The sequence below is a fragment of the Alosa sapidissima genome, chromosome 12, assembly GCF_018492685.1.
Source record: "Alosa sapidissima isolate fAloSap1 chromosome 12, fAloSap1.pri, whole genome shotgun sequence".
NCBI lineage: Eukaryota > Metazoa > Chordata > Actinopteri > Clupeiformes > Clupeidae > Alosa > Alosa sapidissima.
In genome coordinates this window covers 9826564-9843551 of record NC_055968.1, presented here as the reverse complement: position 1 = coordinate 9843551, position 16988 = coordinate 9826564, and the positions used below count along the sequence as shown (strand labels likewise).

At 42.0% G+C, this 16988-nt stretch overlaps 2 protein-coding genes across 2 annotated transcripts in view; one reads left to right on the top strand and one right to left on the bottom strand.

Moving 5' to 3' along the window:
* The window catches only part of LOC121677898 (desmoglein-2-like), a 149353-nt gene that overhangs the window by 82973 nt on the left and 49392 nt on the right, over positions 1–16988 (bottom strand). Inside the window, exons 14-17 of the mRNA XM_042057026.1 lie at positions 13975–14235; positions 12418–13353; positions 12174–12318; positions 11908–12089 (exon numbers count right to left, since the gene is read on the bottom strand). Coding sequence (XP_041912960.1) covers positions 11908–12089; positions 12174–12318; positions 12418–13353; positions 13975–14235 — 1524 coding nt within the window. The remainder of the gene's footprint in view (positions 1–11907; positions 12090–12173; positions 12319–12417; positions 13354–13974; positions 14236–16988) is intronic.
* Positions 6259–8455, top strand: LOC121677667. The gene is made up of 3 exons (XM_042056564.1): positions 6259–6585; positions 6818–6900; positions 7194–8455. Exons 1-3 carry the CDS (start codon positions 6480–6482, stop codon positions 8355–8357), a joined length of 1353 nt encoding a protein of 450 aa, XP_041912498.1. The 5' UTR covers positions 6259–6479; the 3' UTR covers positions 8358–8455.

Sequence of the window (16988 nt, the reverse complement as noted above, 5' to 3'; positions counted from 1 at the left end):
TGTTACCTGCACAAGCACTGGCATGTCTCCTTGTAGGCCTCTCCAGAACTGGACGTAGTTCTTCCACCAAATTCAAAATTAAATGTCTTGGCAGACGATAAAATGAAATTAAAACACGGTCTGGAAAATGTAACACATCATTATGCGGTCTAAGTAGCCTTTCTGCCATTACATTTCTGTTAATGTGTTCATCTTCATTGTCAAAGATACCTACAAGCAGTGCTGCTGCCATATTTTTTTCAGTTAGTGACAGTTATTTTGATTTAGGACAGGGTGAATGGCAACCTAATTTAGGCATCCTAAGTTAGGAATTTCCTAACTTAGGATGATTCTGTAATGGCTAAATTCCTATCTTAAGATAAGATAGGACCTCATCCTAAGTTAAGTTAGGAAACCTGCTTCTGTAATACCAAAACCCCTAAATGCCTTCCTAACTTAAGTTAGGATAGGATTTCAGAGTTAGGACGTTTCTGTAATGAGGCCCCAGAGCTTTGAGGAGACAGTGACAGATCACGAACAAAGCTATTTTTGTCTTTATTTGTTTCGTTGGAAAATACAATTTCAATGTCGGAATGTTAGGGAGACATGTGGCTTCTAGAAAATGGGTTCAAAACTTACATCGCTGAATGTAGGGCTAAGGGATTGGTCATATTCCGTGAAAATGTTCATTTCTGCCATAGGAATACATAGACACTGGACCTACCGCTAGACTCCTAAATGGGCGTGACTGCTTCGAACCCCACGTCACAACGTGCCAGAATTTACCCTCTTATGAATCGTCTCGCTTTATCAACCGTCTCTGGTTTTACCGTCTAGGCTGCAGACACTACCACGTCATCGCTCACTTATTTTAACAACACCTGATTTCGACACATAATCTAACCTAAATAAGTGTTGCTGTTATTATCATTAGGCTATATCTTATCACAGTCTGACTAAATACATATTGATAGTCATACATTGTGTAGTTGTTTGTAAGAGACATCGTTGTGAGTTGTTACAGATTCTTTGTGAAAAAAGATATGTGCTGTTCTTTCGTAGATGCTAAGTATATTAGCTCATAGCATGCTACATCATGCTAGCATTAGCCAGTTGATAGGTAAAGTAAAGGGCTCTGCTATATTGATCCAAAGTGACGTTAGCCATAGTCACCATCATTTACAGTCCTACTTGTTTAAAATGGTTTAACGTAACCAGTGATCATCGTTGCAACCTCATTTGAATACACTTTGTCACTGGAGAAGGCGATGTTAAGTTTCATTAATGTTAACTCCTGCTTAGTTTTGCGAATGGCAATAAACGCCACCTAGCCTGCTAGGTCGACAACCTCGGTATGCCCATTTATGAATCAGCCCGACAAATAACTTTACTTGTGTTTTAGTGAACACATTATTGGAACGTAGCTTAACGTGAGGAGGGATTCAAAGTTACAAATGGCCAATTTGCTTAGTATGCTCAGAACAGCGGTATCTGAAAATGCGTTAAGGTATCGTTGTTACCTGCGATTGCACTGCTGGAGAAGCATTTTGCATTCGTATGATTTGATCAGGTCTTGCCAGTGATGTGTAAATCCTCCCGTAGACGTAGGCCTACATCATTTCAAAATAATACGTCTAAATTGAAAACTGTGACAACTCATTGATAGGCTCTCTCAATGTCTGTAATCGTATGCCTCTACCACAGGCTTGCAAGTCTTTCACCAGAGAGGGTGCTCCATTATAAATGAAAAATGTAATACTGCAGCCTTCATGTCAGCTGTAAAAATATGAGAACATGGACCTACTACATACTCTGTAAACATTTTACACATAATCAGGAAGCTACTTTTCTGTTCAGTGTGTGATGTGTTTAAAGTGGTACTACGTTTAAAGAAACATTTTTATTCTTTGTTTCAAGTGCATAAGAAAATACCACATTATGATGATGATGGTTATGGTTACCATTAACAAATACAAAACAATATACTTAAAACAGGGATCAATCAATAGTATCACGAGTATCTCAACTCTTGTAACGAACATTTGAAATTTACTTTGGAATATGATAAACATTCAGGTATACAAAGAAGGTACGACTCTGAAAACCGATCTGTTTCTCAAGCCTACGGATCGCAATACTATTTTGCATGGGGATAGTTTTCATCATAGGCCGCTGGTCAAAAGTCTTCCGATCAGTCAGTTCCACCGTGTGCGCAGAATATGCAGCGATAATACTTTGCGCATGGCTGCAGACTTGACTAAAAGATTCCTCAATAGAGGTTATAAACAGGACTGGGTTGATTCGGCCAAAATACGTTTTGATCACACAACACAAGAGGAGTGTCTTCGATCAAAAAAGCGCACCAAAGATCCAAGTCCCATATGTTGCATAAAATATTCTCCGCTTGTGTCAGAATTCAGAAAAGCTGTCTACAAACACTGGCATATTATTGATTCGGACCCTAAACTTATGAGTTTTTCCAGAAAAACCTAAGCTGGTTTTTAAGCGTGCTCCTAAATTAAGAGACCGCCTAGTCAAAAATGATACGTCCGCAACCCACGACGTCCTTTCTGAGTATGTCTGATGGTAACTATAAATGTCCCAGATAGCAGACGGGCATTGAAACTATGTAGAATCAACATTACATTGTCAACCATAAATCATTGAATCAATGTCGGATTTCGATGTTGATTTAACATCAGTTTGCACCCTCAGTTAATATTGAAACAATGTTGATTTATTAACTATAGACCAGCGGAATTTCAATTGTATTTCAATTAAAATAAATATTGAAACAATGTTGAAATTACAACCAAACTAAAGATCAATGCGATTTCAATGGTATTTCAATTCATATTAAACCGCAGTAAACCACTATAAATCTGGCAAAATATTGGGAAATTCATACCCTGCTTTATCTACAGCCAGGATATATTTGGCTAGGCCTAGGTATGTCTGGTTTAGGCTACACAAGCTTGCATAAATAACCATTGACAACTTGTTATCAGTTTGAAAAGCAAGTGCATTTATTCACTCTTCTTCATTTATAAATTCCCGTGTGCTGTGCTTCCCTGCCATCTATTCAGTAGGCCTACGGTTGCAGTCAGCCTGACCATCCAGTTGAGTGAAGCAGCACCTAACAGAAATAGAAGAAAGATATACAGTGTTAGATAAATATGTTAAACTGAAGGCTACTTACAAGTGAAACTTTAGAATAATCATATTCCGTCTATGTACATCGTAGCCTAACTTACAAACTCATTCATGCTTGAGCAGGGTCGGACTGGGAACAAAATTCGGCCCTGGCAATTTTCTCCTGGACCGGCCCACTACTGGACCGACGACCCCCCCCCCAACCACACACAAGCCCACCGATACCAAAATCCCCCCCTGATTCCCCCCCATAAATAACAAACACACAGTATCATGCTGTAGCAACACTTCATAAACTGAACCCAAACATTTAGATTTGGACCTATAGGTTATTATATAATCAGTATCGTAATTTCTGTCAACTATGACGATCTCCATGCATGTTCAGTAGCCTATATTTTTCATTTAGTCAAGCAGTGACATGTGGTTTAATCAGTGTTGGGCAAGTTACTTCAAAATCGTAATATATTATGTATTACTTATTCAAAGTAATTCATTACATTATAATATTACTGTCTCTGAATTGTAAGGCATTACACTACTATTGTATTACTTTCAAGTTACTTTTACCAAAATATCTGGAAATATGGATTTGGAATTCTAAATGCAGTTTATCATGCTCAATGCAGCTCATTGCACTTCTAATGGAGGGTGGTGGTACAACATAATGACTGAGCTAGGCTTAATGCTACAGTAGAATGCAATAGGTGCAGTGATGGCTCATGATGCAATACAAGGAACAATCATAGCCAGAATTTTGTTAAAAGAAGACAAAAGGTCAAAGTCTGGTCAATTGTGATAGAAATGCTGTAACTTTAGGCTTAGGCCTACTCATTAAAATCAACAGAGAGCCCACTACCTGTATATTGTAACCCAAAACTTAAAGACATGTCAAGATAGGCTACACAGTGCAGCTACTGGCCATTTTTGTGCCCTAACTGGTGAAATACAGTATTAACCTAAGTATGTCATTATATGGCCAACTATAAAGATGTAATCTGCCTGTTCCCAGGGATGGGTAGTATTTCTGAAACATGTAATATGTGTTTCAAATGCAAAATAGTAATTTTGTAATTTTAAAAATACTGCAAAATACAATATGTGAAAAACACAAAAAAGTAGATACTACAGACAGGTGTAATGAATAATTGGTAATTAGGCAACAATGGTTTATGTTTATCGCAATAAGCTAATGTGAGAACAGCTGTGTTCAACAACACTTACAGCTTTTCAGTGACGGCTATTGCTGAAGCATCAGCTCTGGTCTGAAGCACTGGTGTGAAGTGGTACGCAAGTAAAGATGAGCAAGTTGACCTGTGCAAGTTCACATAAGGACACTGACAAAGGCAACCATGTCCCATTGTATCCATGCCAATCTTTAACAGAAAAATGTCAGATATCTCGACCACAATGACATCAATATATGGTAAGGTGTTGAGTGTGTTTGAATTCCCTCCCGCGATCGTAACACACACTGAACCTGACATGAAGAGGCCAAAATGATTGACCCGTCACCCCCCAATCCAAATGGATGCAACTGCATTTATAGGCTAAGCCTAGGTCTACATGACGGGCCGCAAATAGGCTAAATAACTTAAAAAAAAAAAATCCCGGAGGTCACGGCCCACCGGTTGTACAGATTACCAGTCCGAGCCTGTGCTTGAGTCAATTTAGGCTAGCTAGCTGGTAAGTAATGGTTCACGTTAGCCAGCAGCACATCATCTTAAGCCTATCATTTTGACAGTAAAAGTTTAAACTCAACAAACATTTTATGTAAATCATATGAATATAATAAACTCTAACTTACTGACAACTAACGTTAAGGAAGGCCTAATTATAAATCAGACTGCCGAGTAACGTTAACGTTAACATAACATTATGATGAACTGCTAACGTTAACGTAAAACATTAATTTGACCAGCAACGATAACGTAGCTAGCCTAAGTTGACTCAAGCATGAATGAGTTTGTAAGTTAGACAGTAGGCTACGATGTACATAGACTGTAAACATGCCCGAATTTAAAGGGAAACTTGGCAGGATTTCCCCCTCTGCTGGAGAAATTGTGCATTATGCTATTTCAAACTGTGGAAAAAGGTAACGATAAAGCACATGGATTTGTTTACAAGCTAGCAAAGCGGTTAGCATAAGTTCGGCAGACAATGTGGATGTTACAAGGTAAGAAACACGATTTAAAACGAGTTTCTTGTTTCTCACTTCTCTTTCCGGGACGGTAGTCTCAGTGTTGCAAGGTTGGTTTTCCGCCTGGGGACGCTAGGGGCAGCGGGAAAAGTCACAATTTTCACCAGAACAGGTCATTTAACCATCCAAATGATTTCTAAACGGGTTTATTACGTTGAAATAGTTGCCAAGTTCCCCTTTAATGTAATACAATTTCACATTGAAACATTATCGTTAGATAAATAAATGCTTGCTTACCATTCGCCCATGTCTCACTTTAACGTTCTGAAGCGAAAACGAGGCTAACGGAACGAACGAACACAACGAAATTTCGCGTCGCTCTCATTGAGGTTGAATGGAGACGAAATTCGCCCTAGTTGGGCGAAATGAAAGCGAATCGCCGAGGCAGGCGAAACAAAGTTGGCCAAAGATTAACTTTATTTAAATGAGGACCATTCGAGAACCAATCAGGTCCGCGTCTTTGTGTTTGGAGGCGGGAGTTACAAAAAAGTCTGACCAAGATGGCGGAGACTACCTGAGCTGTAACACAAACATTTGTATGTGATTAAAATGTTTCTACATGAACATTGGCACTTGTATCAACACGAATCGTGGTTTATATGCCACACGAACTTAGTCAGAGCACATACACCACTAAATAGACCACTATATATGTTAGTTTAAGCACTCGATCTTTTTAGCTAGCTGACAGGCGAAATGCTAGTATTGCATTGTAAACCTAGCTAGACAGCTAGGCTACATGCTGCAACACAGGTATGAAATATATTATGTCTTATTGACCTTGTTGTTTCTATGAACATGAATTGTTGTTTATAGGCAACATAGTCTTAGTCGAGTCATAAAGACCCCTGGATATCTTCATTGTTAAGTTTGAATTAGCTGATTAGCCTAATTAGCTCGCTTGCCACCACTGGCTAGACACTGCAGTCAAAAGGTTAGCGGTTTCGCCGTCACGCCCCCGAAAATCGCGAGGTGTTTCGCTGTGTGGAAACACACCGTAAGGTTGTAATCGCTGTTGCACTACATTCTGTTACACTGTAAGCTACCACGCACTGTATCGTTACAGTAACGTGAACAGTTACAATTTGTCGAAGAGAAAAATGGCTTGGACTTGTTGTCTTGCCTTGACTCCTTATCAGCATTTACGATGATGGATGTTGAAAAGTGGGCTGATGAGGGGAATCGGATCCCAAGATCAGTGCTTTTAAAAGGATATAGCAATTGGATAGAGGGCTACATCACCGATATTCAAGGTAAGTGAATGATTGGTGTGCTATCAGCTAACGTCAACATTTAGCAACGTGAACGCTAACATTAACTTCGTAATTGATGTTATTTTGATTTTCTATGTTATAGGGTACATTACGTTACTAAAGTAGCCTATTGTAAAGGCACTAAATACTATGTTTTATATAAGGCAAAATGACATTCTGCGTTGAAGTATTTGTGACAAGGTTACTATAGCTAAGCCAAGCTTTTTTTCAGTCAGGAGAGACGAGGCAGGCAGTGTTGTGAGGGCCAAGTCATTTCGTTCAATGAGAAAAAACGAACCCCCATACAATATACAGGTATTTGGGTAGAAGACAAATAAGTGTTCAAGTTCACGTTCATGTAATCAGTGATCAATGCATCATGGAGAATCATTAGGGTAGCCTAATGTTAATATTATCCAAGAGTTTCAAAGGATTACCAGTCTAGTTGTAAAGATATCATAATAATTATTTTGGTAGCCTAGCTTCAAGGCATAGTCTAACCACAGCTCTGGACTATTTGATTAAATTGAATAGTTTTACTTGTAATTATGGTTGGCAGAGTCTTTAATTGTAATGTTGTTTAACTTGTTTCTTTTCTGCTCCTGTAGATTGATTTTCCATCTGAAGGTCCATTTATTGGACAGTCAGTGTGTAACTGCAAAGCTGGCCAGGGACACTGTAACCATCAAGTTGGACTGCTGTACACACTGGCACATCTTCTAAAGCTACAGTGCAAATCTGTCCCCCCTACAATTAGTAAAACCTCACTCCCACAGAAATGGCATGTTCCTCCACGCACATTTGGCCTGACCCCAAAAGCAATTAACACTATGAAAATATCCAAATTAAAGCCACCCACAGTTTGCCCACCCCCAAAGAAATACAAAAGATGTGATGGTATCCTACCCAATCTATATTGCCCAGTTCCAGTCCCCCTACCAAGTGACCAGTTTGCCAAAGACCTTAAAAGCAACTTAGCTGCCATTGGAAGCAACAGCCAAATGTATAGCCTACTGTTAGCCGCTGAAAGACATCCAGTGGATAAGGTTGCCACAGAACTTGGAGACGTACCCCTTGGTTCAGTCCTGTCATACCAAGCCCTTGCCTGTCCCACCTCCACTACCAATGTCCATCACCCACCCTTTCCTCTGCCGCCACAGTCATGTCACTACGTCACTGCTCTCACTGAAAATGAGAGCAGATTCTACAGTGGAATGACTGTCACACTCTCTGATGCAGAGACTCTTGAGATGGAGACAAGGGGACAGAGCACAAATAACACCTGGCACCGCGTCCGATCTCAGCGTCTCACATCCTCCATATTTAAGAGGATTGTGTCGAGGGTTGCCGACTTCGACACCTTAGCGGCACACCTGAACAAGCAGAAGAGGGCGGTGCAGACGCAAGCTATGAAAAGGGGATTGGAGTTGGAGCCTGTGGCTGCGGCGCTATACGAAAAGGTCACAGGTAATATGACATTACCTTGTGGCTTTGTCCTAAATCCACATGCCCCCCATTTAGGTGCCTCACCAGATCGCAAGGTGGTCGACAGGTCTGGGCTCCTTCAGGGGCTTCTGGAGATAAAGTGTCCAGATGTGGATAGTTTTGTTGAGTGTAGATACCTATGCTCAGGATCAGAAGGTTTTACCCTTAAACACAACCATGAATACTACCATCAGGTAATGGGACAAATGGGCATCACTGGGATGACCTGGTGTGATTTTTTTTGTCTATTGCACCAAAGACTACCACCTGGAGAGAATCCATTTTGATGCAGGCAAATGGGAGCAGATGAAGACAAAGTTGGACATTTTTTTCTTTGAGCATTTTCTGCATGCCCTGTGTAAATAAAAGCTTCTACGTTTGTGTTAACCCCAAAACAAATAGTTGACAATGTTTTAAAATGGTTAATACACTGTTTATTAGTGTAATTGTTCAGTACACAAATTATTTTAGTTATATGTTCATATTTTATGATAGAAAATTCAGTATTGAGATACATTCAGTGTTGAGACACATTCTAGTGTAAAAATACACATTCTAGTATGAAAAGATCCAGTATGAAAACATCCAGTATGAACAAATCTTCCAGTGTGTAAAGAGACATTCCAGCATGAAAAAACATTTCACTATGAGAACTCTTCATTTAACCCTCTATTCAATCTATCAATCAATCGGTCATTTTTCTAATGTGGGTGAGTGTGTGTGTATGTGCGTGCGTGCAAGATGTCTGACAGGGTGTTGTAAATGCATGTTAAACAGGATTAAAAGATAGGTCCCTGAAAGTTAGTAAGTAGAGCACAAACAGTCCATAACTGGTTAACTGAACCACACAGTGAAAGGGGCATGACGCCATCAAATATATGATACTCTTTAATACGCCTGATTGCCCTCTCTACGTGAATCCTCAAGCGGGCAATCTCTTGTGTGTGTGTAATATCTTCTTTGGAGAACTGCCCACTTGGCCCCAAGAATGTTGGAATTATAAGTTTTACATTTATGACAGCAAGGAGGTCTTTGATAAGAAATCCCTTATCTGCCATGACTTCGTCTCCTGGCTGTAAGAGGTTGAGAATGCCAGACTCTTTGGTGATTTCTTTATCTGAGATGGAACCTGCATATAGATTGCTGACTAGGCTAATAGTACCAAAAGGAGTAATGCCAATCAATGACTTTAGTGTTGTGGTACCCTTGTAATGGGAGTATGTGACCGAATTCAGAACCTTTGAGCTTGCCGTTTGAATATGGATCTCGGTACAGTCTAGCACTACCCGTGTGTTGGGGAATGTCCTTTTAAAGGATGGTGGCATCATTTCATTAATAGCCTCTCTACTTGGCCATATTGGCAGTGTGCTTAGCATGAAGAACAAGTAGTTCCCCCATGTTATGCAGGTCCTACTGACTGTCGTTGGTGATACGCTAAACCGCACAGCTAAATCAACAGCAAAAAAACCTTGCCGCACATGACAAAGGAAAAGAAAAAACTGGTCAAAGAGACATAGGTGCTGGGCATGGAACCCCGGTTTCACAATGTGGTCTTCATTGTGATTTAACCTTTGCATTTGACTCCATCTAATCATTGATTCAATACATTGAACAAGAAAGGGTTAATATACAAAATTGACCAAGGGATATCACTGGGCACCCTCCTAAATCTTAAAGAGATACCCCTGGTCTACAAGATTCTGCAAAAAATAAAACTTTAACCGACAAAACCAGGTCTGACCCCATGGCTGCCGGACTAACAGGACAGTCCTCCACTGCAATCCTGCTCCTCATTGCCTTGATCAATCAAACACCAATATTTAACTGAGAACTTGCAAAATAGATTTTATCTGAAAATTTACAGACAGGTTTAGACCTAAGCCCTGGTGTCACATCTACAACCCCCACCCCCACAACCACAATTTTGAAAGAAAATGCTGAATGTTAGGAATGAGTACCTCTTCCCTAAAATGCTGTCACATGAGAACATTTGTTTACTGTAAAAAATGTGTGGGTCATCCTACCCGTCCTCAACTTACCCCATTCTCATTTTTTATTATTTTTTTTATTGTGGTGGTGCATCGCTTCATAGGCTTGGTATGGAAAAAAACTGAACTGAAAATCGTGTTTAGGCATGTGGAGTAATTACAGTAAATTATGGCAGTTTGATAGATATTATGGTTATGGGATTTGGCAGACGCTTAGTTAAATTAACAGTGAACAGTTTTAAAAAGTTGGCAAGACTTCATTAAAGAGAATAGCAATAATAAACAATAATGTTGATGCAATCAATAGCCTAATGAAAATAAACAATGAAAATAAACAAATACTATGACATACTTTAATATAATATACAAACCATAAATCATAAGAAATGTTTAATTAACAGTGCACGATAAACAGATATGCCTTTAGGCCCCTCTTAAAAAACCCAAAACTATCACAGGAGCGGAGAGCACTGGGCAACTCATTCCACCAACAATGTAACATAAAATTTACATTTAATGGAGTTTTAGCAAGCCAGAAAAACCTTGTTTCATACAGAACTAAGTTACTCACCAGCGTCAAACTTTACCACCGCCGTGTCGATGCTCGTCAGTAAAGAAATTCGGCTCTGATGTATGTGGCAAGTGATAGCACACTCATGTCAGCGTCTATTTGCGAAGCGGCTAATTGCTAAGCAAACCCCATAAAAAACCCTGAGCAAAATTTACATATTGAGCCTTTGTTTAAAAGACGTTACAAGAGTCAATATATGACATGAGCATATCAATGGTCACATACAGTCTATACTACAGCACACATATACCTACCACATTAAACCAAGGAGAATATCTCACACTAAACTCATATGCCCCGCTGACAATCAGCATTTATAATGATCTTTTTTAAAAATACATTTTTTGGGGGCTTTTATGCCTTTAATCTGACAGGATGGTGGAGAGTGACAGGAAGCGGGTGGGATAGATATGGGAACAGGAAATGACCCGGGCTGGATTTGAACCCAAGATGGTATGGGCGAGAGACCAAATATGATACAGGGGCTGTAACCAGTTGCGCCACAGTTCCCTTCGCATAATAGTAATTTATTATTATTATTATTATAACCTTTATTTAACCAGGTTAGTCTTATTGAGATATAACATCTCTTTTTCACGAGCAGCACTAAAGAAGATTTGCTCCCAGGGTCCCTCAGAGTTGAGAAGTGTAGTGATAAATGAACTTGTTAATATAATAAATGTGTGTCTTTGTAAACCCCTTTAGGGCTGGTTTAAGTACTGTGGTGAAAGATCCTTTGACGCTCTTATTCACACTCCTTCCCAGGAGTTCTGAATGAGCTTGGAGCAGCACCCTCCTCACATGCCTCCAACTCCCACTCCTTCCCTGAGGGGTAAAACCTGAAGCTTTTGATGCAGTGCCCTCTGTCGCACTAACACCAGCACTGCATGGAGCTATTCATGAGGGTGGCTCATCTCCCTGCAGAGTTGGACATTGAGGGTAAGGTCTGGGCTTCTGCAAAAAAACGCTGTTTTTGTTGCATCGGGGAGAGGGGATCCAGGGCTAAATGGTCTTCCGTCCATCAGAAACATGCCCGGAGACCCAGGTCTGCACTAGTCCATCTCCTTAATGGACCAATCCCACAGTGTCTGCCTGGCCGCCGTTTACCAGAAACAGGCCTGTAGACCCCGGGGAACCAGGAGCATGTTGATGATTTTGAAATTGAATCCCCTGTTCCCCCTGAATGTGCCCGCCCTGCTGCATTATCAAACTCTGACCCCCCTGAATGTACCCACCCTGGGACATCACAAACCCCTGAGCCTCCTGAACGTGCCCGCCCTGGGGTATAAGCAGACTCCCTTTTCGTTTAGTCTGCGCAGCACCCGAGCCCTGGACGATCACCCCCTGTACTCCCTGAATATGGCCACCCTGCTGTAACACCAAACCCTGCCCACCCTGCTGTAACACCAAACCTTGACCACCCTGAATATGGCCACCCTCCTGCAACACCAAACCCTGACCACCCTGAACGTGCCCACCCTGCTGTAACACCAATCCCTGACCCCCCTGAATATGGCCACCCTCCTGCAACACCAAACCCTGACCACCCTGCTGTAACACCAAACCCTGACCACCCTGCTGTAACACCAAACCCTGACCCCCCTGAATATGGCCACCCTCCTGCAACACCAAACCCTGACCACCCTGCTGTAACACCAAACCCTGACCACCCTGCTGTAACACCAAACCCTGACCACCCTGAATATGGCCACCCTCCTGCAACACCAAACCTTGACCACCCTGAATATTGCCACCCTCCTGCAACACCAAACCCTGACCACCCTGAACGTGCCCACCCTGCTGTAACACCAAACCTTGACCACCCTGAATATGGCCACCCTCCTGCAACACCAAACCCTGACCACCCTGCTGTAACACCAAACCCTGACCACCCTGCTGTAACACCAAACCTTGACCACCCTGAATATGGCCACCCTCCTGCAACACCAAACCCTGACCACCCTGCTGTAACACCAAACCTTGACCACCCTGAATATGGCCACCCTCCTGCAACACCAAACCCTGACCACCCTGAACGTGCCCACCCTGCTGTAACACCAAACCTTGACCACCCTGAATATGGCCACCCTCCTGCAACACCAAACCCTGACCACCCTGAACGTGCCCACCCTGCTGTAACACCAATCCCTGACCCCCCTGGGCCATCACCAGCCCCTGGGCTCCCTGCACCAGGCCTCCCCCCTGCAGCAGCGTCCCCTCTGTGACTGTCTGACTCCCGTTGACCAGGATCATTCCCCGACCCAGACCCACTTGGGGCCTCTCAGTCAGCAGCACTGTGCTCTGGACCTGCTGCGGCTCCACCATGTAGTACAGGGGCTGCTGCTGCTGCACCAGCACAGTCTGGGTCGGCACGGCAACGGTCTCGCGTAGGTGCATGCTGGGAAGTGGGGGTGGAATGTGTTTCTCCACGAAGCTGATGCTCCTCTGTTGTTTAACGTTGGTTGCCATGGTGACACTGTTGTCCACCTCTGTCGTGGGAGGTGTGATCTCTTGGGTCACTTTTGGGCTTGTTTCTCTGGAGTATCCACAGATCTCGGCGAGGTAGGTGAACTTTGAACCCAGGTCGTCGAGGAACTGGAGGTCGTCGTCAGCCCCGAGGAGGCTGCAGCTACCCACAGAGCCAGTGGGAGATCCATGTCCCTCATAGCAGTACTCCAGCAAAGTGTCCTTCTGATAAGAACCCACCGCTGTAAACTCGGCTTTCTGTTAAACAAAAAGAACATGTTATCGCAGTGTTACTGAATCCTCAAGAGACACAATGTTATGCCCCTCTGGGTTTGCAGTGGCAGTGCAACAGCCTTTGGGTGGTGCATGGGCAGAATCAGCTTCAATTGTCCACACCTGAGAAGCATAAAAAGGCCATGTCTTTGCCTTCATAAAAGGCTTCAGTTTGACAAGTATGCTTTGGGCTTGTTTTTGCATGAAGTCACTTGGAAATAGTTGTAGTCGCGGGTTGCAAGTTTTTGGACGTGTTTTTTGGTGCGGTCGCTTCTTTTGGGCTTGCTCTTGCTAATGAAAGGGGGATGCAGGGTGCACATGTAGGACAGTCCATCTCTGACTAAATAAGACAACAGCCAATCAGATTGCATACGTAATGCTTGTTTTTTTTTTTTTTTGCTTTGGTCATGGGTCGCTTGTTTTAGGCTTGCTTCAGAGACCTCGTTGCTTGTTTTTCGTCATGTGACCTGGCAACACTGAAATGCTTACAATAATATTCTCTATTTGTGATAAACTGTGTAGTCTATTTCCATTTTATGTTGCGGCTTCTGAGCTGACCGTAACACTCATGAAATCTCTCTCTCTCTCGCTCTCACACACACACACCTGTGAGAAGTAGTTGTCCAGAAGTGAGTCTGGTAGTGCTGTGAATGTGAGCTGGTCCTCCTCTCTCATCTCCCTCATCTCCTGCAAATATGACAGCACCTCCCCATGGGCACTGTAGTCCATGTCCACCATGTCTTGCTGATCATAGTGATTGTAGACGCTCTCCTGCATCTGCACCGGGCTGCTCGTCACAGTTGGCATGTTTCTGAAGACTGAAACATCTTTGGAGATCTGTACCGGAATACTCGCCAGAGGAACCTCCTGCTCAAAGAACGGAACCAGAGAGACAGAGACACAAAATTGTGAATGGTTCAGTTGACTTTTCTGACACAATAGAACCTGATACTAAAAGATACTAGGACTAGGACATTTAGGGTGTTTTCACAAATAGTCCCTTTTAAAAGAACCAAACTCAGTCCACTAATAGGGGACCAGAAAGTGGACTAAATCAAAAGGGACTTATTTTGTATTCACATTGTGAGTTCATTTGGCAGAGGACTTGGATCTCTTTCTGGTGCACTTCAGCTCTGATGGGGCTTCAGTTTCCTTCCTGTTCACACTATACCTTCTCTGGGGGTCTCAGACTTTAGGCTGTTGCTTTGGGTTATGGGCTATGTAGTTGCTCATTTCCATCATCATTCATTATCAGGTTGAAATAATTATCATAACCCATAATTGGTGTGGTGATTTGATTAATGTGGTCTGAAATAGTGCTGCCGCGATTAGTCGACTTAGTCGACCTAATCGACCATGAAAATTAGTCGACGGCAATTTCTTTAGTCGAAGAGTCGTTTTACTATTGACCGCCTATTTATTTTGGTCTCAAATGGCTCTATTTATTTTGGCTCTGTAATGTTATATTAATTAACTCTATGTTATTAACTCTTGAAACGTACAATGACTGTCTTTGGATGTCAAACAGGCTAAGACTTTGGCAGTCATGTTTTAAACCCCGCTATGCACTGCACTCAAACTGTACGCCAGCAGCAAAGCTGCGTGCCTGCCTGCTTTCAGCCCAATTCATTATTAGGCAGAGCTAAGTAGGGGGTGCTAAGCTAGTAGGTTACGCTAGTCCAGACTCTGACTAATATAGTATTGTGGAAATTGAAATAAATGGAGTGTCTCACGTTGACAACGCAACGGCGTGTCATTACTGTAATTCATTCATACCAAAAAACGTTACAACGAACATGCCGCCGCCCGTGATATCAACAATCAAGGTGCGCGTCATTTCCCATGGTCAATAAGTCACGAGGCATATTCTGGGGCAGCCGTGGCCTACTGGTTAGCACTTCGGACTTGTAACCGGAGGGTTGCCGGTTCGAACCCCGACCAGTAGGCACGGCTGAAGTGCCCTTGAGCAAGGCACTTAACCCCTCACTGCTCCCCGAGCGCCGCTGTTGTTGCAGGCAGCTCACTGCGCCGGGATTAGTGTGTGCTTCACCTCACTGTGTGTTCACCTGTGTGCTGAGTGTGTTTCACTAATTCACGGAGTTCAAGCCAACTGATAAAGTGAGGTAACCTATGTGGTAAGACACGCAAAGTGCCTGTAGCCTACTTGCTTTGAACATGCTGATGCAAAGTCCTCAACTCCTGTCGCCTTTCAAAGTCCAGCGTTTCTCAAACTATGGGCCGCGCGGACCAGCACCGGCCGTAACGTGGACACTGCTGGTCCAGAGCCGCGGAGTGAAATTATTCCCGGGGCTTCATCTGATAATTTGCTGCGCAATTGATCAAGGAACCGCGGACCGACAGAAAAAGAAAACAAACGTTTCTGCAATCAGTAGGAAATACTTGCTAATTTGGTATCATCAAACATAGAGGCATACAATTAAATGGTGGTGAGCGTTCATTCAATGCGCGAGAGAAACTGAAACCACTTGATAACGTTGGTAGCAAAGCTCCAATTCAACCTATTGGAAGGCTATTATGAAACTACATTTAATAGAACAATGTGGATTTATGCAACTTCCATAAAAACAGAGCACATAGTATAATACACTATCTAGAGTATTGTATAGTCAAATTTGAATAAATGTGGCCAAAAGCTTGTGGCATAATTAAATATGTCAATATTCTTTCCATTTGCCTACCAGTGTATGATGCTTGCATGAGGGAAACATCCCAAAACGATGACACCCATATAATTGCTGTTGTTTTGATAAGTATTTATCATGCAACCATGCAAGCAATGAAACTATTGTAATTATATTTTACATTAGTAAAGCAGTCCTCTGATGTGCATGTTTTCACAAAGTTTTTGTGAACAATGTTAGCACTTTAAACACTGGCTGCTTTGAAGTGCACGTATAACAATATAGCATAACAATAATAATTGTGATGTGATATAAGGATAATTTGATGGGGGGTGGGTTCATGTAGGTGGGCCCTATGACCCCAAAGTATGCCATGACCGGGCCTCAGGTCAAAGAAGTTGTCTATGTCCATGGCAACACTGGCATACAAATAAAGTCTATTAAAGGTCTGACATTAGATCTGAAGGTAGCATTTTAAATGGGTGTTTTTTTTAATACATAATGTTTTTTAACAGTTTACTTACAGTAATACAGCTTCTAACAAAAGTGATATATATATATATATATATTATGTTTTCCCTTTAGTTGAGTTCAAAATAAAACGGACACAACAAAATAACAAACACTTGATTTTTAAATTTGATTTGATTTTTAAAAAAAATTAGTCGAAAGATTAGTCGTTAGAAAATAAGTCGTTAGTGGCAGCACTAGTCTGAAATACTTACTTATATATATTGTGATATATTTCCAGAATTAATTCTGATCTGAAGTTATTTCAAATATCCTCTTGAACTCAGTGGTAGGCCTGCCTCACCTGGTTACTGTTGCTATGTCCAACTTTAGCTCACGTTCAAAATGACAAGTGAACAGCAGCCCGTTAACTGCGCTGCCCAATGTCTCGTAGCCTATGTTTCCACGTGCAAGAAGACTTCGACAGATAATAGCTTAGCAGATCATGAAAAATGGTGAGCAATGTAA

Coding starts and splice junctions, on each gene's coding strand:
- LOC121677667 (XM_042056564.1), top strand. CDS start 6,480: ATGATGGATGTTGAAAAGTGGGCTGATGAGGGGAATCGGATCCCAAGA. Junction 6,586..6,817: donor CTACATCACCGATATTCAAG/GTAAGTGAATGA, acceptor GCTTTTTTTCAG/TCAGGAGAGACGAGGCAGGC. Junction 6,901..7,193: donor AACCCCCATACAATATACAG/GTATTTGGGTAG, acceptor CTGCTCCTGTAG/ATTGATTTTCCATCTGAAGG.